The sequence below is a fragment of the Rhinoraja longicauda genome, chromosome 8 (genome assembly GCF_053455715.1).
Source record: "Rhinoraja longicauda isolate Sanriku21f chromosome 8, sRhiLon1.1, whole genome shotgun sequence".
Classification (NCBI taxonomy): domain Eukaryota; kingdom Metazoa; phylum Chordata; class Chondrichthyes; order Rajiformes; family Arhynchobatidae; genus Rhinoraja; species Rhinoraja longicauda.
The window spans coordinates 47,074,542-47,099,283 of NC_135960.1; the positions used below are offsets into that span (position 1 = coordinate 47,074,542).

Sequence of the window (24,742 nt, forward strand, 5' to 3'; positions counted from 1 at the left end):
TTGTAGTGCATCAGTTCCATTGTCCAATGTCCACAAATTACCGGAGTACATAAAACACGCTTAATTTGTCGTTATTAAATACCTGTTCATAATCTAAATTCATGAATGCTTTCTGTAGGTATCGCACTCCTCCATGGATAAGTTTTGTGCTTTTGCTGCTGGTTCCAGAAGAGAAGTCTTCTCTCTCAATCAGTGCAGTTTTGAGACCTAGACAGATGAAGAATAATCCTCTGTAACTTGTTCTCAATTTTCCTACATGTACAATACTCAGCAGAATCATTTAAAATAATGACGTATATTCTCCCATACTCAGGATTCATTGGATTTTCCAACACATGAAAATAGTCACTGTTCACTCACAAAATAATCAATCTTTACTGGCACCATAAGTTCAGAAATCAAGATGTTTAGTTCAGTTTAATTTCGTTTATTGTCACGTGTACCGAGGTAGAGTGAAAAGCTTTTGTTGCACGCTAACCAGTCAGCGGAGCGACGATACATGATTACAACCCAGCCCGTGTGCAGATACTTGACAAAGGGAATAACCTTTAGTGCAAGATAATGTCCAGTAAAGTACAATTAAAGATAGTCCAAGGGTCTCCGATGAGGGAGATATTTAATGCAGTGAGTACATTGAGCCAGACGAAAGGTTCTATGGTTCTTTATCACATGTGCAGATGTACAGTGAATTCTTTTTGCATACAGTTCAGTAAAGTATTGCCATACCCAAGCATAATGCATGATTAGTACAAAATGCATAGAGATAGTCCACTGAGACCGCATGCAAGCGTTGCCAGGTTTTGGCGCTGTTTCCAAAGTCCAGTCTGGTCTGTGTGCTCGGCCTCCTGTGTCGGTCGGTGCCCGATCCAGGCGAGCCCCAGGCTGCTGCTGGGTCTCCAGAAGTCCCCTCCATCCGAATCGTCCAGCGAACCATCTCCTCTCCTCGCTGACCACCTTCAGCCTATGTGACCTGGGGGCGCCTCCCACAGCCGACCTTTAGGGTGTCTTCCGGAAGGTAAGACCCCGGTTCACTCTCCTACCGGCCCTTGCTCTCGTGTCTGCCATCGTCAGCTCCCTCCATCCTCCTCTTTGGTCCTCGGGGGACGAGCAGGGGCCGGGCCCGGCGGCTCCCTCTACAGGCCGCGGACTGCCGGTCCTTCCTTCCAGCCGCCAACGCAAGGAATTTGGTGAAAACCTCAAAACGTGCTCCGTTCTTTCTCCCACGCCATGGCAGTACACTGCACTGTTCACCAACCAGAGACTCTTACCCTGTCTGAAACACAAGGAACTGCAGATGCTGGAACCTTGAGCAAAGCACAAAGTGCTGGAGGAACTCAGCGGGTCAGGCAGAATCTGTGGAGGGAGATGGACAGACGATGTTTCGGGTCGGGACCCTTCTTCAGATTGATTGTGGTGGGTGTGGGGAGAAAGCTGGAAGAGATGTGGAGGCGGATTAAAGCCTGGCAAGTGATAGGTGGATACAAGATACTTTAATTGTTTAACTTAAAGAAGGGTCCCGACCCGAAACGTCACCCATCCATGTTCTCCAGAGATGCTGCCTGACCTGCTGAGTTACTCCAGCACTTATTACTTATTTGTTTAGAACTCCATGCTTTCTCTGACACCACACATCCCGACACCGACCTGATCCCTTGCAGTTGATGGGAAACAATTCTTAATTGTGGGGTACCTCTTTTTACACAAAGTGTGATGTGTATGTGGAAAGAATTGTTGGAGGAGGTAATAGAGGCAGGTACTATCACAACATTTAAGAGATGTTTGGACAGGTACATGGAGAGGATAGACTTAGAGGGTTATGGGCCAAAAGCAGGGAAAGTGGGACTAGTTTAGATGGGGCATGTTGGTCGGAGTGGCCAAGTTGGGCCGAAGGGCCTGTTTCCACACTATGTAGCCTAGATTCTTGGATGAGATGGGCCGAAAGGTCTGGTTCCATGACTCTATGATTAGCACGTGTTATTGGCTTGAAAACAGTGAATACAACATGGACAATACATTGCAGAACTACTAGGGGGCAAACAGCAACAAATTTAATTTTGTGCATGTGTTTCTGACTGCTCAAAACCCCTTCTTCCAAAGAGAAATCCTCTCATTGCAACCTTAAATAAATATAAAACTCACAAGGATTTTTTTTCTGGTGGTTTGGGTTTAATCGATTTCAACGTGAACTAAAGCAGTACTTTTGAATACTAAGTAAATTTAGGGCGTTTGGGTGCTCATTAGCACACAGCAAGTGGCAAATTTTTCCAGTTCGGAAGCTTTCCAGTTCAAAGAGTAGTGAAAGGAAAAGGCATTAATTTGCAAAAGTTATGATACTGTTCACTAATAGCCGATAAGGCATTACCCAACGGGTCTGTAATGAATATGAACTAAAATTAGCTCAATGATCAATTTCAATGGTTCAATGGTCCTTTATCGGTCACATGTGCAACTGCACATTTACACATGTGGGCGCCACCACATTTTGATGCCAGTTATCATGGGTGACTTTAATTTACATATAGATTAGGCCGACGAAATTGGTAGCAGCGCTGAGGAGGATGATTTCCTAGATGGTATATGGATGGTTTTTCAAACCAATATGTAGAAGAACAGACTAGAGGACAAGTCATCCTAGACTGGGTATTGTGTAACGAGGAAGGATTAGTTAGCGATCTTGTTGTGCAGAGCCCCTTGGACAACAGTGACCATAATATGGTGGAATTCTGCATTAGGATGGAAAGTGACACGTTAATTCAGAGACTATGGTCCTAAAGAAAGGAGACTTTGAAAGTATGAGACGGGAAATGGCTCGGCTAGACTGGCAAATTATACTTAAAGGGTTGACAGTGGAAATGCAATGGCAAAGATTTAAAGACCGCATCGATGAACTCCAAAAATTCTTCATCCCTGGCTCGAAGGGCCGAATGGCCTACTCCACCTATTGTCCGGCAAAAAATTAAAACGGGGAAGGAGACTCAACCGTGGCTAACGAGGGAAATCAAGGATAGTGTTAAATCCAAGGAAAAGGCATATAGGACAAAGAGGTTAATTAAGAGGGGGGGGGGGAGCATGAAAGCTTGCGCGGAATATAAAAACTGACTCAAAAAGCTTCTATAAATATTTAAATGGAAAAGATTAGTGAAGACAAATGTAGGTCCCTTAGAATCAGAGACAAGTGAATTTATAATGGAAACAAAGAAATGGCAGAACAGTTAAATGAGTACTTTGGTTCTGTCTTCACTAAGGAGGACACAAACAATCTCCCAGAAATACTTGGGGACTGAGGATCTAGTGGGAGGAACTGAAGGGAATCCACATTAGTCAGGAAATGGTGTTAGGTAAACTGTTGGCACTGATGGTCTGATGGTCTGCATCTCAGAGTACTCAAGGAGGTGGCCCTAGAAATCGTGGATGCATTGGTGATCATTTTCCAATGTTCTCTCGACTCTGGATTGGTTCCTGTGGACTGGAGGGTAGCCAATGTAACCCCACTTTAAAAAAAAGGAGGGAGAGAGAAAACGGGGAATTATAGACCAGTTAGCCTTACATCGGTAGTGGGGAAGATGCTTGAGTCGATTGTTAAAGATGTTGTGGCAGTGCATTTGGAAAGCAGTGACCGGATCGGTCAAAGTCAGCATGGATTTATGAAGGGGAAATAATGCTTGACTAATCTTCTGGAATTTTTTGAGGATATAACAAGTAGAATGGATAAGGGAGAGCCAGTGGATGTGGTGTATCTGGACTTTCAAAAAGCCTTTGACAAGGTCCCACACAAGAGATTAGTGTACAAAATTAGAGCACATGGTCTTGGGGGTAGGGTATTGACATGGATAAAGAACTGGTTGGCAGACAGGAAGCAAAGAGTAGGAATTAACGGGCCCTTTTCAGAAGGGCAGACAGTGACTAGTGGGGTGCCGCAAGGTTCGGTGCTGGGACCCCAGTTATTTACAATATATATTAACGACTTAGACAATAGACAATAGGTGTAGGAGTAGGCCATTCGGCCCTTCGAGCCAGCACCACCATTCACTGTGATCATGGCTGATCATCCACAATCAGTACCCGGTTCCTGCCTTCTCCCCATATCTCTTGACTCTTCTGAGGCAGAGAATTCCACAGATTCACAACTCCCTGGGTGAAAACGTTTTTCCTCATCTCGGTTCTAAATGGCCTACCCCTGATTCTTAAACTGTGGCCCCTGGTTCCGGTCTCCCCCAACATCGGGAACATGTTTTCTGCCTCTAGCGTGTTCAATCGCTTAATAATCTTATATGTTTCAATAAGATCCCCTCTCATCCTTCTAAATTCCAGTGTGTACAAACCCAGTCACTTCATTCTTTCAATACATGACAGTACCGCCATCCCGGGAATTAACCTCGTGAACCTACGCTGCACTCCCTCAATAGCAAGAATGTCCTTCCTCAAATTTGGAGACCAAAACTGCACACAATAGCCCAGATGTGGTCTCACCAAGACCGTGTACAACTGCAGAAAGACCTCTTTGTTCCTATATTCAACTCCTCTTGTTATGAAGGCCAACATGCTATTAGCTTTCTTCACTACCTGCTGTACCTGCATGCAGATAAGGGGATTAAATGTGACATCTCCAAGTTTGCGGATGACACAAAGCTGGGTGGCAGTGCGAGCTGCGATGACGATGCTATGAGGCTGCAGGGTGACTTGGATAGATTGGGTAAGTGGGCAGATGCATGGCAGATGCAGTATAATGTGGATATGTGAGGTTATCCACTTTGGTGGCAAGAACAGGAAGAAAGATTATTATCTGAATGGTGTCAGATTAAGAAAAGGGGAGGTGCAACGAGACTTGGGTGTGCTTGTACATCAGTCACTGAAAGTAAGCACGCAGGTACAGCAGGCAGTGAAGAAAGCTAATGGCGTGTTGGCCGTCGTTGCAAAAGGATTTGAGTTTAGGAGCAAGGAGGTCCTACTGCAGTTGTACAGGGCCCTAGTGAGACCACACCTGGAGTATTGTGTGCAATTGTTTTCTCCTAATTTGAAGAAGGACATTATTGCTATTGACAGAGTACAGCGTAGGTTCACCAGGTTAATTCCTGGGATGGCAGGATTGACGTATGATGAAAGAATGGGTCGACTGGGCTTGTATTCACTGGAATTTAGGATGAGAGGTAATCTTATAGAAACATATAAAATTCATAAAGGATTTGACAGGCTAGAAGCAGGAAAAAAATTCTCGATATTGGGGGAATCCAGAACCAGGGGTCACAGTTTAAGAATAAGGGGTAGGCCATTTAGGACTGGGATGAAGAAAAACTTCTTCACCCAGAGAGTTGTGAATCTGTGGAATTCTCTGTCACAGAAGGCAGTGGAGACCAATTCACTGGAAGTTTTCAAGAGAGAGTTAGATTTAGCTCTTTGGGATAAAGGAATCAAGGGAAATGGGGAGAAAGCAGGAACGGGGTACTGGTTTTAGATGATCAGCCACAATCATATTGAATGGCGGTGCTGGCTCAAAGGGACGAATGGCCTACTCCTGCACCTATTTTTCTATGTTTCTATTTTTTTAAATCTGAAGTCCGGTCTGTCCACGCGCTCGGTCTACTGGAGCAGTTCCCGATCCAGGAAAGCACCAGGCACCTGCAGGGCCTTCGACCGGATCAGCCCACGAACCAACGTCCCTCTCCTCACCCGGCCATCTCCATGTCCCGGGGCGCCTCCTGCAGTCAATCTTGAAGGCGCTGGAGGTCACCTTCCTACCGGCCCTTGCTCCTCTCGTCTGACGTCTCCCTCATGGTACTGTGATCCACCGAGCCTCCGGGGCCTGCGGGCGGGCACCGCGGCCACGGCATCTCGGGATGTCCTCAGCCGCGCGGCACCTCGGCAAATTGGTGGTGTTAAAGTGCGGAAGGTGGAGAGATGGGGGTTGGGAGAGCAACTGTGTGAAGGTCCATCTTTCGAATATCTTTCAGTAGGCTGGAAGTTTTCATAAAGACGCAGAACAAAAAATTATCGTTTTATATAATCAATGGTGCTTTTATTGTCACATGTGCAAACGCACAATGAATTCTTTCCTCAGATACGGTGTAGTAAAGTATTGCCATATCTAAGCACAATCCCCAATTTGCAAATTGTACAGAAACAGTCCACTGATCCCCCATGCAAGAGGACCCATGTTTTGGCACCATTTTCAAAGTCCAGTCCAAGCTCTAAGTATTATGAGTGGTGCCTGATCGAAAAAAACACAGTGCTGGAGTAACACAGGCGGCCAGGCGGCATCTGTGGAGATCATGGATAGGTGATGTTTCGGGTCGGGGCCCTTCTTCAGACTGATCATAGGAGGAGGGGACAGAAAGCTGGGTGGGGGCAAAGCCTGGCAAGTGATAGGTGGATACAGCATTTTGTGACAGAGTGTGGGTACCTACTGTGCCAAAAATCCTAAGATTTGCAAGCAATTTAAGTTAAGCTTTTTTTTAAAGTGGCATAGATTACACAGTTCAAGAGTCAAGAGTGTTTTATTGTCATACGTTCCAGATAGATTCTTACACACACATGCATCCAGCCAGAAAGCTAGAAGAGAGGTGGGGACGGGACAAAGACTGGCAAGTGATAGGTGGATACAGGTGAGAGGGGGGGGGGTGTTCATTGGTAGATGGTGGGATAAAGGCAGGAGATGGGATTGTTATAAGGAGGTGTAAAATGTGAAGCCAGAGGAAGAGATGTAGGTGGAAGGAGACGGAGGAAGGGGAAAGGGGAGAGTGGGAGAAATGGGTGCACATCCGGGTGGAGCACAGGGAAGAGAGAGGGGGAGATTTAAGGGGAGAAGTATGTAGTTGGTTAGTTACCTTACACTGGAGAATTTAATGTCTCTACATGTTCATACGGCATCGGAGCAGAATTAGGCAATTCAGCCCATCAATTCTACTCCGCTATTGTATCATGGCTGATCTATCTTTCCCTCTCAACCCCACTCTCCTGTCTTCTCCCCATAACCCCTGACACCCTCACAAATCAAGAATCTGTCAATCTCAGCCTTTAAAATACCTAATGACGTCTGCGGCAACGGATTCCACAGAATCGCCACCCTCTGACTAAAGAAATCCCTCCTCATCTTTCTAAAGGTGCGTCCTTTTATTCTGAGGCTGTGCCCTCTGGTCCTAGACTCACCCGCAAGTGGAAACATCCTCTCCACATCCACTCTATTCAGGCCTTTCACTATTTGATAAGTTTCAATGGGTCCCCCTTCATCTTTCTAAACTCCAGCGAGTACAGGCCCAGTGCCGTCAAACATTTCAAACATTTCAATGACCAATCCCGAGTATGGATTACACACATGCTGAAAATCCGATGTCGGTTCAGAATGGTTTAAAATTAAATGGCTTCAATTAAAACCACATTTAGTTCAAAGGGCAAGTTGGGCCATGGGCCTGTTTCCATGCAGTATGACTGTATGACAACGTGCAATAGACTGCACGTGCAATAGGCTTGACTAAAGAATCACCAAGGTGCATTCTTGTGAAATATCATTTTTGCTGCTACTGGTAGCACCGAGCGGCAGATAACTAGGAAACTTCAATAGCTTTGAACAGACGCCATTGTGTACTGCTGGTCCTGTCCATGTGGGGTTTGACAACCCAGAGGAGCCACTGAGGTGATGAAATGGCTCTCCACTATTCTGCAAATAAGAGTCCTGGAGCTGCACAGCATGGACGTAGGCCCTTCGGTCCACCTTGCCTATGCCAACTTGGCATATTGGGCTGGTCCCATTTGCTTGCATGTGGCACATGTCCCTCTAAACCCTTCCTATCCTTATAAATATCGATCCAGTCTGAAGAAGGGTCACGACCCAAAACATCACCTATCCATGTCCTCCAGGGACGGTTAGTTTAGTCTAGTTTATTGTCGCGTGTACTGAGGTACAATGCAAAGCTTTTTTATGCCTGAGCCATGAAGTTACTCCAGCACTTTGTGCCTCTGTTTATATATCTGCCCAAATGTCTTTTGATACTGCTTCTGTGGCTTCCTCTGGCAGCTCATTCTGGATTCCGGTTACACTCTGAAAATGTTGCCACTCAGGCAACATTAGGGTCATTAGGGTCCCTCCTGAAACTCTCCACTCTCATCTTAAGCCTTCGCCCTCCAGCTTTAGAAGCTTCTACTCTGGGAAAAAGACTGTGAGCGTTCACTTTATCCATGGCCCCCGTGTACCTCAATAAAGTCACCCCCTCAGTCTTCTACACTCCAAAGAAGTAAGTCCCAGCCTATCCAACGTCTCCCTGTAGCTCAAGCCTACAAGCCCAAGTGACATCCTAATGAATCTCTTCTGCACCCTTTCCAACATAATGACATCCTTTCTGTAGCTGGGTGACCAGAAACAGTTTCCAGTATTACAATTCCAACATCTGCAGTTTCTTGCGTCAAGATTCCAACATCTGCAGTTTCTTTCATTTTGTTTTAGTTTAGTTTCGAGATACAGTGCGGAAACAGGCCCTTTGGCCCAGCAAGTCCACGCCGACCAGCGATCCCTGTTCACTAGCACTATCCTACACACTGGGGTCAATTTACAATCTTTACTGAAGCCAATTAACCTACAAACCTGCCCATCTTTGGTGTGTGGGAGTAAAATAGAGCACCAGGAGAAAACCCACACGGTCACAAGGAGAACGTACAAACTCCGTACAGACAGCACCCGTGGTCAGGATTGAACCTGGGTCTCTGGCGCTGTAAGGCAGCAACTCCACCGCTCTGCCACCGTGCCGCCTATCATGATTCCAACATCTGCAGTTTCTTGTGTTTACAAAAGAGCGATACTGAAACGCATGTCTTGAATGCTTTTGAAAATTAGCCGCTACTTACCCCTAGTAACAGCATCGAGAGCGCAGCCACATCCTGTTGCCCCTCCCCCAATAATAAGGACATCAAATTCCTTTGTGGTCTGCAGGGTGTACAGCTGAGTTTCCCTGGGCGGGAGCTCATTGTCCGGATATTCGCTCTTCAACTGTTCCGATGCTTCTACTTCGGAAAGGCGGACCTGGGCAATTAAAATGGCAGGACAATGAAACATGACTTCAAACACACAGTTTTCCACTTGTGTCCAATTAACAATACCGAGACCACACGACAAAAGTGCCTGACATTTTATGACAATATTTTCCCACCAGTTTCGAAACAAATTCATTAACTAAAAGTTAGACATAAAATGCTGGAGTAACACAGCGGGACAGGCAGCATCTCTGGATAGAAGGAATGGGTGACATTTCGGGTCAAGACCCTTCTTCAGACTTCATTAACAAAAATACAGTCTTAAGTTCAATATTCAGTAATATCTGAAAACTCTTTGGGCTAGGAATTTTTCCTCAGTCACCTCTGGTAAATGTGCATGCCTTTTGGTGCGTTTGACCTTATTTCTGAAATGTTGTTTAATTTACTGCAATCAAGGCAGATTTCAGAAATAATTACCGTGAGCCTAATCTACAGACAGTTACAGCACAAGCCCCAGTCGGCCTTTCACTCAGAGAATGGTTTTTTTCCCCAAAAATGGATTTTATTCAGAATAAAAAAATATATACAAAACAAAAACTGTGGTAAAACTCTTCCGACAGTCTCAGCAGCTATACATACATTCATTATTGTTGTATTTAGTAGCGTTCATAAAACTATCATTGTAACAAGCACCCTTGATACTTCACTGAGAGGTTGGGTGGGTAGATGGAATGAGCTGCCAGGAGGTAGTTGTAGCAGGTAGTATAACAACATTCAAAAGACACTTGGACAGGTCTTTCCTTTCGACAATAATAGTCATCTAGCATGTCCTTCACCCCAACAGACCCACGCCGACCAAGATGCCTTACATTACAATAAGTTCCATTACTTTACAGAAAACTGCCACAATTTTTTGCTTTGAAAAAAAAAATTTAAACGTAGGTGAAATGAAAATTCCAGAATCATTTGTGTTTCCTACAGGAGGCTTGTGAATTTTTTTCACATAATTATTTTTACAAATTGTTGAAAATAAAAGAGTTGAAAAGAAATATTAATGATGGGTTCACTTTGGTTAATTTCTAACACAATTTCTCACTCCAAGGGGAGGTAGAGAAGTTTAATGAAGACTAAATGTTTTATTCAAATCTATATACAAACTCATACGGAATGATTATATCAATTTTACCCCTACAGGAACATGATTAGACTTGCAAATTCTTGAACATACAGTATCAAGACATTTGCAATTTGGAGCTTAACAGCAAACGCGACCCATTAATTATCATCTACTACAAAAAAAAAGTGCATATTGCACGACTAGACAATTAAGGTCCAAGTTCTACTATAATCAGTTTTAGTCTCATGCTGGACTTTATGCAAATTACTTAGAGACGGCGATTTCATTCATTTTCTCACTGGAGTTATTTTCAGATCATATTCATTTATTAAAACCTTCAATACTTCAAAAAATGCAATGACCTGAATACAAAGTGCACTTCAGCACATGATCCTCAGATGATTTGATAATAATCATACAGTTGTGTACAAGCTTTCAAAGTATGAATTGACAAAATAAGGGGTTGGCTTTCGTGTATAATTACTGACAGTGGAAGCTCAATGAAACAATAAAGGCGGCACAGTGGCGCAGCGGTAGAGTTGCTGCCTCGCAGTGCCAGAGACACGGGCTCAATTTTGACTATGGGTGCTGTCTGTACCAAAGATACTAGAGGAACAAAATGGACTTCTCCATTGAAATCGCCTTTACTGAAGTGTAGTACGCAAAGGAGCCATTTTAGTAAGCAAAACCCGCCGGTCGCTATGCCTCTTGCAGTGTAATCAGTGTTTTGGGGGAACAGTATGTGTGATGAAACCATTAAAATGCAGAATATATCTTATCTATCAATTCACAGATTTTTGTTATTTTTCTTTTTAAATGTTTCTGCAAGTTTCTGCCTACTAAAATGGCTTCATGACATCCTACAGTTTTTAAGGTTGAGTGGTCTATCTTGTTCCTCTAGTATCTTTGGTCTGTACAGAGTTTGTACATTCCATGGGTTTTCTCCGGGTGCTCCGGATCCTCCCACACTCCATAGACGTGCATGTTTGTAAGTTAATTGGCTTTGGTAAAACTGTAAATTGTCCCTAGTGTGCAGGACAGTGCTAGTCCATGGAATGATCGCTGGTCAGCGTGGCAGGGCTGAAGGACTTGTTTCCACACTGTATCTCTAAAGTCAGTTCAAGTGCTAATTTGAAACTATCAACTTTGAAAAGGATGATCAAGAGCTGTACAGAACATGCTTGTCTGCATTTCAGAACTTTAGCCAAGACACTAATCTTGTGTGCTTGGAGGCACTGCAGATGCTGGTTCATACTGAAGACAGACCCAAAATGCTGGAGTAACTCAGCGGGTCAGGCAGCATCTCTGGAGAAAAGAAATAGGTGACGTTTTGGGTCACAACCCTTCTTCAGACTGAAAGATAGAGGTGGATGAGAAAAGGCCAGAATAAAACAGCGCCGGCAGCAGGTGACCTCGTGAAGGGTGAAGTAAATAATGGCCCATTGTTGGCTGGGGAAGATGTGCTAACGCGAGGAAAACAAGGGGGGGGGGGGGGGGAATAAACAGGAGTCAAGAAAAGGCCAGAACAATTCAAGGCCAGCAACCGATGACCTCAGGAAGGGGTGGAGTCCATATTGGCCCATTGTTGGCCGCCTGTGATCTTTTGCACGCACATCAATCATTGTAAATTATTTCCACTGCACGTTAATATCCTGAATCCTTGAGGATTGCTTCTGCTTCTCTGCAGCAACTTTGCGCTCTGTTTGAGCTCAGGTGTACCCTGATCAAGCAACTCTTCTGCCTGCGTCTCTGCCCTGGGAGTATGTAATGGAACAGAGGAGAGGGAGCTTTGCTCTATATTTAACCTGTTGTTTTTGGCACTGTTCCCACTTCATTCACTCGGGTCTCATGAAGACAATAAGTGAAAGCTGGGGCCCAGATACTGGGCCTATAATCAGAAGATTAAGAAATAATTTAGTCTTTAGAGGTACAGCATGGATACAGGTCCTTCAGCACACCAAGTCCACACCGACCAGCGATCAGCCCTGTACAGCCTCACCCCCTCCGTGATTTCTCCTGCCCTCCCCCTCTGTGATTCTCCTGTACACTAGCACCATCCTACGAGGAACAATTTACAATTTACTGAATCCAATTAACCTACAAACTTGCACGTCTTTGGAATGTGGGAGGAAACCAGAGCACCCATAGAAAACCCACCCGGTCACAGGGAGAACGTACAAACACTGTACAAACAGAGCCCGTAATCAGGATCGAACCCGGGTCTCCGGCGCTGTAAGGCAGCAACTCTATGCAACGCCCACAGGTTCTGACAAGGTGTCAAGTTCCATTCTGGAAAAATTGTGTCAGAAGGAACTGAAGATGCTGGTTTATATGGAAAGATGGACACAAAATGGTGGAGTAACTCAGAGGGTCTGGCAGCATCGCTGGGGAAAAGGAATAGGTGATGGTTCAGGTCGGAACCCTTCTTCAGACTGAAAGTAGAGGTCTAGAAGTGGTGGGGAGGGTGGGGGGAAGTATATACTGGGAGGTAGGAAAAGGTCAGAACAAATTAGGGCCGGCAACAGATGACCTCAGGAAGGGTGGAGCCCATAATGGCCCATTGTTGACTGGGGAAGGTGTACAAGGATGCGAACAGTGGAACAGGTAGGACACCTAGGGTGGGGGAGTGGAGAGAGTGGAATTACTTGAAGTTAGGGAAATCAACATTCAAATCTCTGGGTTGTAAGCCGCCCAAGTGAAATATGAGGACGAAATACGAGTTAAGACGTGCATCAATGAGATTTCTGCACTGTCTGATGCGCCTGCTTTAAAATAAAATAGTAAAACTTCTCCCCCTTCCCGTTCTCCCTGTGACCACGTGGGTTTTCTCCGGGTGCTCCGGTCTCTGCCCACGTCCCAAAGACGTGCAGGTTTGTAGATCAATTAGCCTCTGTAAATTGTCCCTTGTGAGTAGGGAGTGGCTAAGAAAGTGGAATAACATTGAACTAGTGTGGTCGAAGGTCTTTAAACTTCGGTGATACATCGCTGAAACAGGCCCTTCGACCCATTGAGTCTGTGCGGACCAGCGATCACCCTGTACACTAACACTATCCTCCCCATAAGGAACATTTTACTGAAGACTATCAGCCTACAAACCTGTACGCCTTTGGAGTGTGGGAGGAAACCGGAGCACTCAAGGAAAATCCACAGGGAGAACGTACAAACTCCATTTAGACAGCTCGTTAGTCAGCAATGAACCCGGGTCTCTGGCGAACTCTGCTGCTGTGCAGCTGTACCGCCCTACATTAGTATTATCAGTGTGGACTGTGGGCCGAGGGGGTCTGCTTCGTGCTCTATCTCTTTCTTTTTTTTTAATGGTTATGGGTAAATTTGATTTTGGATAATTTTCAACAAAGGCTCAAATTAATTGCTGAGAGGGTGAAAGAAGGGAATGAGAAGAGTCGGAGAATGAGAGGGGAGCTGTTCAAATATTTATTGTTTGCTGTGATTAGTTGGTACAGCTGGGAATGGTGATCTGAGTTTTAATTAACTGCTGATGAGTGATAAATACTCACTTAATATCAGGCCTTTTCTTTATATTAACCTACTTGCAATTCATCCCATTCTGTTCTTCTCTGGCCTTTTTCCAATTTTCAACAACACAGGAGCAGAATTCGGCCATTCGGCCCATCAAATCTGCTCCACCATTCAATCATGACTGATCTATTTTCCGTCTCAACCCCATTCCCCTGCCTCCTCCCCATAACTTTTGATGCCCTTACTATATATATATATATAGTATACTTATTACTTATATATATATGATATGATATGATATGATAAACAAGAACCTATCAATCTCCGCTGTAAAAATACCCAATGACTTGGCCTCCCCAGTGCCTGTGGCAATGAATTCCATAGATTCACCACCTTCTGGTTAATGAAATTTCCCCTTATTATTCTAAAGGCATGTCCCTTTATTCTGAGGCTATGCCCTCTGGTCCTAGACTCTCCCACTGCTGGAAACATCCTCTCCACATCCGTTCCGTTTTGGCCTTTCATTATTAAGTAGGTTTCTGTGAGGTCCCCCCTCATCCTTCTAAACTCCAGTGAGTACAGGACCAGTGCTGTCAAACGCTCATCATACATTAACCCAATCATCCCTTGGATCATTCTTGTTAACCTCCGCTGGAATCTCCTGGGACCGCACATCCTTCCTCAGATATGGGGGCCAGCCAAAACTGCTCACAATTTTCCAAACGTGGCCTGACCAGTACCTTCTGAAGCCTCAGCTATTGATCATCCCAGTTGTTATAAACCAAAGCATCCCGGAAACAAAGGAGATTTCAGAGAGTGGTGAACATCACTGGTCCATCATGGGTACTAACCTCCCCACCATCGGAGGGATGTACACGAGGCATTGCCTGAAAAAGGCAGCCAGCATCATCAAGGAACCACACCACCCTGTCCATGCTCTCATTTCACTTCTACCATGCGTAAGAAGGTACAGGCGCCTGAAAACCGTGACCTCCAGGTTCAAGAATATCTTCTTCCCAACAACCATTAGGCTATTGAACACGACACACTAACCTCAGCCATGAACTCTATAGACTGTCTTCAGTTGCACTGAGGATTTTGGGCATCTTTTGCACTAGTATTTAGGGGTTATTAATTTATTGAATTTTTGTTTATTATATGTTATTTATGTGTATTTTGTTTACAGACCCTTTATGCGGCTGCAAAGAAGAATTTCACCGTTCTGTTTGTCGGTACACATGACAATTAAACTCTCTTGACTCTTAGACACAAAGTATTGGAGTAACTCAGCAGGTCAGGCAGCATCTCTGGAGAACATGGATAGGCGACGTTTCGGGTCCGGGACCTTTCTCGAATCTGAACAAAACATCACCTATCCATGTTCTCCAGAGATGCTGCCTGACCCGCTGAGTTACGCCAGCACTTTGTGTCCTTTTATTTATTGTAAACCAGCATCTGCTGGTCTTTGTTTCTACGTTTAAGATCGGGACTGATTGTAGAAGTGAGGGAGAAAGTTGGAAAAGACAGGTAGAGATGGGACAAAGCCAGCATTTTGTGTCCTTTTTTGTAAGATGGTCTCTGCAGTTTCTTTTTTCTACTCTTGATTCTTGACTTGAACTATTCAGTTATCATAATAAGTGGTTTGATGTGAACACATTTGTCATAAGTCATAGGAGCAGAATTAGACCTTTTGGCCCATCAACTACTCCGCCATTCAATCGTGGCTGACCTATCTTTCCTTCTCAACCCCATTTCCCTGCCTTCACCCCATAACCTTTGACACCCTTACTAATCAAGAACCTATCGATCTCCGTTTTAAAAATATCCATTGCCTTACCTCCACCGCTGTCTGTGGCAATGAATTCCACAGATTCACCAAACTCTACCTGAAGGAATTCCTTTTGATCTCCTTTCTAAAACTGCGTCCTTTCATTATGAGGCTGTGCCCTCCAGTCCTGGTCTCTCCCACTACTGGAAACATCCTCTACAAATCCATTCTATCTTAGCCTTTCATTATTCACTATGTTTCAATGAGATCTCCCCTCATCCTTCTAAACAAAGCCAATTAACCGATAAACCTGTATGTCTTTGGCGTGTGAGAGGAAACCAGAGCATCCGGAGAAAGCCCAAGTGGATACAGAGAGAATGTACAAACTCCATACATGCAGCACCCGCAATCAGGTCTCTGGCGCTATAAGGCGGTAACACTATCGCTGCGCCACCGTGACGCCCACTCATGTTTCCTCACACACATCCCATGCATACATCTTAACTCAATCCTGTCGGTACTGGCCCTGACTCACAACAAGTTTGCACTGCCTGCATCAGTCCCGGAGGGGTCGGTTTAATGGCTCTCTATTATAAATAGGCTGCTCAAGCTGCGTAACCATACTTGGACAAGAAGCAACGTGAAAACATACCAGGCATCACACTGCACGTGACAGAATCAGACACAGGAAAAGCTGTCCTCATCAATTTTCAGCGAGTAACACAGCGTGGAAACAGGCCTTTCAGCCCAACTTGCCCATGCCGACCAAAGTGCCCCCATCTATGCGAGGCCCACCTGCCCGTGTTTGTCCCGTCTATCTATACACTAAAACTCTTGTTTGTTTGTTTGTTTGTTCCTGAACCACAGCAAAAACAGTACAAGATAGCGCAACAATATTAGGCCCACTTTACTCACCGTCGTCCCTTTGGTGCTAATGGAAGAAGTTTCATTGAAATTGGTGTTATATTTTAAAAGTTATTCACATTTTAAATTTGCGGAGTTGGGGCGACCTACGATATTTTGACAGTGCGATGTTGCAAACGGCAGCGACCCTTAGCGGGCTGCAGCTCACTTCCGGCCACTTGAGGGGGGATGGAGTGGTTGAGTGGGGGGAGGGGAGGAGGGGGGGATAAGGGAAGTTCACGGGGGATCGAGTGGGTGATGCGATGATGTAAACGGCAGCGACCCTTAGCGGGCTGCAGCTCGCTTCCGGCCACTTGAAGGGGGATGGAGTGGTTGAGTGGGGGGGAGGGGAGGAGGGGGGGATAAGGGGGCTTGAGGGGGGATGGAGTGGGTGAGTGGGGGGGGGGAGAAGAGGGTACTGGACCAATGCAGTAGAGATTTAGGCCCAACGGGTCCACTTGGTCAACCCCCCCTTATCCCCCCCTCCTCCCTATATTACTAAAACTCTCATCTTGTTTGGATGTATGTTTGTTCCCGAAATGCAGCCAAAATTGTACACGATAGCGCAACAATTTTAGGCCCACCTTGCTCACCATTAGCCTGCGGTGTGCAGTAGCAAGTTTCGTTCATATTGTTGTTATATTTTAAAGGTTATTGACATTTTAAACTTTAATAAATCGTTCCCACTTGCCGTGCCCGTAAGCCGCGCCTGCGCAGTAATACCTCCGTGTTCGACGTCACAATGAGAGAAGGTCAAAGAAGATGGGCACTGGATCCGCGCGTGCGCAGTTGAGGGTGGTTGCCAGGCAGGACCGGCGCCCATCCCGGCATGCTCCGCCCCTGACCTTCCACCCGTGGTGTAGCGCGACAGCAGAGAGAAGCTCAAACAAGATGGCCACCGGCAGGACGAACATGGAACAGCGCCTTGCGTCTGCTCTTCTGCTGCTGGCCGCCATGATGGCCGCTCGGGGCCAGGATGAATGGCTCCCTCTCCCCTTTCCACTCCCCCCTCGCCCGCCCCCGGCCCTGGGGAAGTTTCAACGGCCTGGCAGCCACGCCTGCACATTTAGGGGAGGGTTGCCGGGCCTGGCAGCCGCTCTCCTGCTGCTGGCCGCCGCGATGTCTGCCCGAGGCCAGGGTAAGTGGCTCCCTCTCCACTTTCCTCTCCCCCCTTTGCCTGCCCCCTGCCCCACAATGGGGACCCAACTAAAATCTCATCTTGATGGCCACTCTCCCCTTTCCTCTCCCCCTCACCCGCCCCCGGCCCCAGGGGAGACTCCCCGGCCGCCACAGCCTCGGATATACCCTGGGATCTTGCTGTGTGCTTTTGGAGTGGGCAATGCAGGAGAGGTTTGGACCCAACAGGTCCATGGGTCGTCTAGCATTCCTCTAAACCTTTCCTATCCATGTACCTGTCCAAATGTCTTTTAAATACTGTTGTAGTACCAGTCTCAGCTACCCCATCTGGCAGCTCGTTCCATAAACCCACCACCCTCTGCGTGAAAAAAGTTGCCCCTCAGGTTCCAATTAAATCCTACCCCTCTCACCTTCAACCTATGTCCTCTGGTTCTTGATTCCCTTACTCTGGGTAAAAGACCCTGCATTCACCCTATGTATTCCCCTCATGATTTTGTATATCCTCCAGCGCTCCAGGGAATAAGGTCCTAGTCTGCTCACCCTCTCCCTATAGCTCCCTGTACTCGAACCAGTCTAAAGGATGGTCTCGACCCGAAATGTCACCCATTCCTTCTCTCCAGAGATGCTACCTGTCCCGCTGAGTTACTCCAGCATTGTGTGTCTACCCTCTCCCGATAGCTCACGCCCTTGAGCCCTGGCAACATCCTCGTAAATCTCCAGCTTAACAGCATCCTTCCTATAGCAGGGTGAACAAAACTGAATACATGTTTTTCACATGCTTCTATTTTTTCTCTGAAGTATGATAGATAGCTTACCTTCTTTGCCCTGTAGTCTATTATCTGAGAAAAACCAAAAACCGTTGTCAGCGTGCTACCCCCGAGAAGAAATGCTCCTCCAACAATCTTGTGAAATGCCATCGTGTTTTCTGAAATACAAAATTACAAGTTTCGCTCAAACTCTTTTACGGACAATATTTTTGTTACAGAAGTGGCAGATGAATACAGTGTAGCAAAGTGCGGAGTCAAAGGTACTTTGGAGCGCTGGTGCAAGATTCCCAGAACGTTAATTTGCAAGTCGCATCGGTAGTACGGAGGCTTTATAAGGCATTTGGAGTATTGTGAGCAGTTTGGGGCCCCAACTCTGAAGAAGGAAGTTGGAGAGGGTCCAGAGGAGGTTTACGAGAATAATCCCATAAATGATTGAGTTAAGATATGATAAGCATTTGATGGCACTGGGCCTATACTCGCAGGAATTTAGAAGGATGAGGGGAGACTTTATTATTACTTACCAAACAGTGAAAGCCTGAATGGATAAAAGTGGATTTGGTGAGGGTGTTTCCACTAATGGGAGAATCTAGTACCAGTGGCCATAGCCTCAGAATAAAAGGACGCACCTTTAGAAAAGAGATGAGGAGGAATTTCTTTAGTCAGAGGGCGGTGAATCTGTGAAATTCATTGCCACTGTGGAAGCCAAGTCATTGGATATATTTAAGGCTGACAGATTCTTGATTAGTAAGGGTGTCAGGGGTTCTGGGGCAACATCTATGGAATGAGAAACATTTCTACAAAGTACAGAGAAGATTTACAAGTATGTTGCCAGGACTCGAGGGCCTGAACTATTGGGAGAGGGTGAGCAGGCTAGGACTTTATTCCTTGGCGTGCAGGAGGATGTAGGGTGATGTTATAGAGGTGCACAGAATCATGAAGGGGATAGGGTAAATGCTCAGTCTTTTAGCCAGAGTTGGGGAATCAAGAACCAGAGGACATAGGTTTAAGGTGAAAAGAGAAAGATTTAATGGAAAGTCGGGGGGCATCTTTTTCCACACAGAGCGTGGTGGGTATATGGAACGAATGCCAGAGGAGGTAGTTGAGGCAAGTACTACGGAAACCGTTAAAAGGCATTTGAACAGGTACATGGATAGGAAAGGTTCAGAGGGATATGGGCCAAACACGTGCAGGTGGGACTAGTGGAGAGGGGACATCTTGATTGGCATGGTTAAGTTGGGCCGAAGGGCCTGCGTCCGTGCTGTATGACTCTACTTCAGGGAAAGACATTTGGAAGAGACAATATATGTCTCTATTTACAATTGTTACAACATAGAGTTCTGGTTGCCCCATTATAGGAAGGATGTGGAGGCTTGGGAAATGGTGCAGAGGAGGTTTACCAGAATGCTGTCTGGATTAGAGGGTATTAGCTAAAAGGAGAGGTTAGACAGACTTGATTGTTTTCTCTGGGATGACAGAGGTTGATGGGAGACCTGAGAGAAGTCTATAAAGTTATGAGAGGCCTAGATAGAGTAGACAGTCAGAATATTTTTTTCTGAGGATGGAAATACAGGTGTACCACCGATTTTCCAGCACCCTTGGATCCAGAGTCTTTCTGGATTATCCGTTTTGCCGGACCAATAAAGGTCATGGCCTCCGAGAGGAGTCCAACGGAAGTCGGGCCGGAGATCCACAGTCCCGGTCACAGGGGGGGAAAGCGACCTGCCGATTGGCCGCAAAAACCCAATGAGGTCAGGATCGGCCACCTCACCCGACCTAGGCACCACATTTTCGGGGGGACATCCGGGGGGGGAAGGGTTTCAAGTGCATTCTCTTAATTTTGTCCTAATTAAAAGAGGTGCCAGACCACCAGTTGCCGGAAAATCAGTGCCGGACCTATATCATATACTCGAGGGCATAGCTTTAAGGTGAAAGGTTTAAAGGATATGTACTGGGTAAGTTTTCTTACACAGAGAGTGGTGGGGGCTTGGAATGCGCTACCAGGGGACGTGGTGGTACGATTGAAGCGTTTTAGAGACTTTTGGGTAGGCGCACGGAATATGCAGGGAATGGAGGAATATGGATTATGTTCGAGCAGATAGGACTTGCTCCTGGCATAATGTTCAGCACAGACATTGTGGGCCGAAAGGCCTATTCCTGTGCTGTACAGTTCTATGTTCCTTTCATATATATAACATATAACATATAACAACTACAGCATGGAAACAGGCCTGTCCGGCCCTACCAGTCCACGCCGACCATTCTCCCTGACCTAGTCTCATCTACCTGCACTCAGACCATAACCCTCCAATCCCCTCCTATCCATATACCTATCCAATTTTCTCTTAAATAATAAAATCGAGCCAGCCTCCACCACTTCTACCGGAAGCCCATTCCATACAGCCACAACCCTCTGAGTAAAGAAGTTCCCCCTCATGTTACCCCTAAACCTTTGTCCCTCAATTCTGAAGCTATGTCCCCTTGTTGGAATCTTCCCCACTCTCAAAGGGAAAAGCCTACCCACGTCAACTCTGTCCGTCCCTCTCATAATTTAAAAAACCTCTATCAAGTCCCCCCTCAACCTTTTAATCCATATGAAATGACGGAAATGTGAATAATTATCCATGAATATTCATCCACACATAAACAAATAAGCAAGACTTTAGTCGACAAAGTCTTGCATTATTGGAAATAGCTTTCCCCCGACCAAAGAATATTAAAAAATCTGATTTTTTTTAGCTTTTGCATTCTGCATTACATTTACATGCTCTACCATATTGCTCTTGTAATTGAAATAGAAACCAACTCTAATTCAATTACTAAGCAATCAACCGAAAGGCCGAGTTATTTTCAAATAAATACAAATGCAAACAAGACCCTGCACACTGGAGGACATTTAAGGCCACTGACACGTTCAGTAATACCACATGAAGTTTTCAAAAGGTCAGTCATACAAAGATTAATGTACAGTGCCCTCCATAATGTTTGGGAGAACGACCCATCATTTATTTATTTGTCTCTGTACTCTACAATTTGAGATTTGTAATAGAAAAAATCACGAGGTTAAAGTGCACATTGTCAGATTTTATTAAAGGGTATTTTTATACATTTTGGTTTCACCATGCAGAAATTACAGCTGTGTTTATACATAGTCCCCCCATTTCAGGGCTCCATAATGTTTGGGACACATGGCTTCACAGGCATAATTGCTCAGGTGTGTTCATTGCCTCCTTAATGCAGGTAAAAGAGAACTCTCAGCACCTAGTCTTTCCTCCAGTCTTTCCATCACCTTTGGAAACTTTTATTGCTGTTTATCAACATGAGGACCAAAGTTGTGCCAATGAAAGTCAAAGAAGCCATTATGAGACTGAGAAACAAGAGTAAAACTGTTAGAGACATCAACCAAACCTTAGGCTTACCAAAATCAACTGTTTGGAACATCATTAAGAAGAAAGAGAGCACTGGTGAGCTTACTAATCGCAAAGGGACTGGCAGGCCAAGGAAGACCTCCACAGCTGATGACAGAAGAATTCTCTCTATAATAAAGAAAAATCCCCAAACACCTGTCCGACAGATCAGAAACACTCTTCAGGTGTGGATTTGTCAATGACAACTGTCCGCAGAAGACTTCAAGAACAGAAATACAGAGGCTACACTGCAAGATGCAAACCACTGATTAGCCGCAAAAATAGGCTACAGTTTGCCAAGAAGTATTTAAAAGAGCAACCACAGTTGAGGAAAAAAAGGTCTTGTGGACAGATGAGACAAAGATTAACTTATATCAGAGTAATGGCAAGCGCAAAGTATGGAGGAGAGAAGGAACTGCCCAAGATCCAAAGCATACCACCTCATCTGTGAAACACGGTGGTGGGGGTGTTATGGCCTGGGCATGTATGACTGTTGAAGGTACTGGCTCACTTATTTTCATTGATGATACAACTGCTGATGTTAGTAGCATAATGAATTCTGAAGTGTATAGACACATCCTATCTGCTCAAGTTCAAACAAATGCCTCAAAACTCATTGGGCGGCAGTTCATTATACAGCAAGACATTGATCCCAAACATACTGCTAAAGCAACAACGGAGTTTTTCAAAGCTAAAAAATGGTCAATTCTTGAGTGCCAAGTCAATCACCCGATCTGAACCCAATTGAGCATGGCTTTTATATGTTGAAGAGAAAACTGAAGGGAACTAGCCCCCAAAACAAGCATAAGCTAAAGATGGCTGCAATACAGGCCTGGCAGAGCATCACCAGAGAAGACACCCAGCAACTGGTGATGTCCATGAATCGCAGACTTCAGACAGTCATTGCATGCAAAGGATATGCAACAAAATACTAAAGGTGACTGCTTTCATTTACATGACATTACTGTGTCCCAAACATTATGGTGCCCTGAAATGGGGGGACTATGTATAAACACTGCTGTAATTTCTACATGGTGAAACCAAAATGTATAAAAATGGCCTTTATTAAAACCTGACATTGTGCACTTTAACCACATGTGATTTTTTTCTATTACAAATCTCAAATTGTGGAGTACAGAGGCAAATAAATAAATGACGGGTCTTTGTTCCAATCATTATGGTGGGCACAGTATATCTAAACAATTACATTGACTTGTGAGATTTATAAAATTGCATTTTAAGGACTAGGGAACTGTATCTGTTTAATGCACTTCTATATCATGCTTAAAACACCTTTACTAACCATAGATTCTTGAAGTGTAATAAAATTAAAATATAATTCATTGCCATATCCATCATAATTTATATAGCTGACTGCAAAATATAAAAAGACTAAAATAACGATACAGCAATCTCAAGTTCATAAGTTATAAGAGAATTAGGCCATTCGGCCCATCAAGTCTCTCCACCATTCAATCATGGCTGATCCTACTTTCCCTCTCAACCCCATTCTCCTGCCTTCTCCCCATAACCCCTGACACTTTTACTAATCAATCTCATCCTTAAACATATTCACTAACTTGGTCTCCACAGTCGTCTTTGGCAATGAATTCCACAGATTCACCACCCTCTGACTAGAGAAATTCCTCATCTCCAAGAAACAAAACAAACTGTTTTTACTCCATTCGTTAGAAATTAAATTCCTCAAGCTTGTCCCTAAAAGGGCGGCATAGTGGCATAATGGTAGAGCCGCTGCCTCACATTGCCAGCGACCAGGGTTTGATCCTGACCTCGGGTGCTGTCTGTGTAGAGTTTGCACGTTCTCCCTGCAACCACGTGGGTTTCCTCCGGGTACACCTCTTTCCTCCCACATCCCAAAAGACATGCGGGTTTGAAGGTTAATTGCCCTCTGTAAATTACCCCTAGTGTGTACGGAGTGGATGTGAAATTGAGATAACATAGAACTAGTGTGAACAGGTGATCGATGGTCGGTGTGGACATTTGTGTCTCTGGCCCTGTGAGGCAGCAGCTCAGCCGCAGTAGTCCCTATATTAAAGTTGTGATATAAATGTAGCTGGTGATCATCTTAGTAACAAAGGCATTGCTTTCAACAGATTCAATATATTAGAGTTAAAGAATCATACAGCACGGAAAAAGGCTCTTCATCCCAACTCATCCAAGATGCCCCAACTAAGCTAGTCCCATTTGCCCATGTTTTCCCATATCCCTCTAAACCTTGCCTGTCCATGTACCTGTCCAAATATCTTTTGACTGCTGTTATTGTGCCTGCTGAGTTACTCCAGCATTTTGTGTCTAAATCCCCTGGCAGCCCGTTCCATTTACCCACCACCCTATGAGTGAAAAGCATGGCTGGTCTATAGACCTATATTTCTAACTTTCACTACAACAGTAGGAACAGTTAAACATAACTTTCATTTCAATACGTATTTAACCTAACCAGCTGTTATGATAAGCTTTAAGAGACTTGACAGGTACTTGATTAGGAAGGGTGTCAGTGGTTATGGGGAGAAGGCAGGAGAATGGGGTTGAGAGGGAAAGTTAGAGCAGCCATGATTGAATGGCGGGGTAGACTTGATGGGCTGAAAGGTCTAATTCTGCTCCGAGAACTTATGGACTTTTGAAGACCCTTTCCACCTAGTAACTAACTTTACTTCACTTATACAACAGCTTAATTCAAACTATGGCATACACGGTCTCTGATACTTTGCTATCTATATGAAATATAATTAGAATACTTTGAAGTGATTAATATTGTATTATCCCGCTTGTAAAAAAAATGAGTGAACATATTAGGTGCACCATAAAAGAATGAGCTCTTTAAACATAACCTACACTAAGTTAAATAGAAATTTCCCTCCTCATCATTCTATGTACATAATTTTATGTGCAACGATATAAATATTCTACACTTTACTGATTTCTTACATTCTTCACTGATTAAAAAGATAGCCTCAGTGGTGAATTGGTATCATTATAAATTAAATTATAACAGTCGGACTATGGAAAAGTGTTGAGAAAGACAATAATACAGTGAATCAATGATAATCGTGTTTTAAATTACGCAAGAATTTTAATTTGCCTGGTGATTAAGATCATCTGGGAATTCCATAATTAAAGAAATCAGTGTGCATAATTGGTTGTTTATTGAACTAAATCTAAAATTTCACGCAAATAAACGTCATGCGATAAT

The 24,742-nt window shown here is 44.7% G+C and overlaps 1 protein-coding gene across 2 annotated transcripts in view; it reads right to left on the reverse strand.

Annotated features, from left to right (window-relative positions):
- Positions 1-24,742, reverse strand: part of gpd2 (glycerol-3-phosphate dehydrogenase 2 (mitochondrial)) — an 89,722-nt gene that overhangs the window by 46,151 nt on the left and 18,829 nt on the right. For both annotated transcript variants that reach the window (XM_078403862.1, XM_078403863.1), the window contains exons 3-5: positions 18,176-18,285; positions 8,833-9,007; positions 83-207 (exon numbers count right to left, since the gene is read on the reverse strand). In XM_078403862.1, coding sequence (XP_078259988.1) covers positions 83-207; positions 8,833-9,007; positions 18,176-18,277 — 402 coding nt within the window. In that variant the 5' untranslated portion in view covers positions 18,278-18,285. The remainder of the gene's footprint in view (positions 1-82; positions 208-8,832; positions 9,008-18,175; positions 18,286-24,742) is intronic.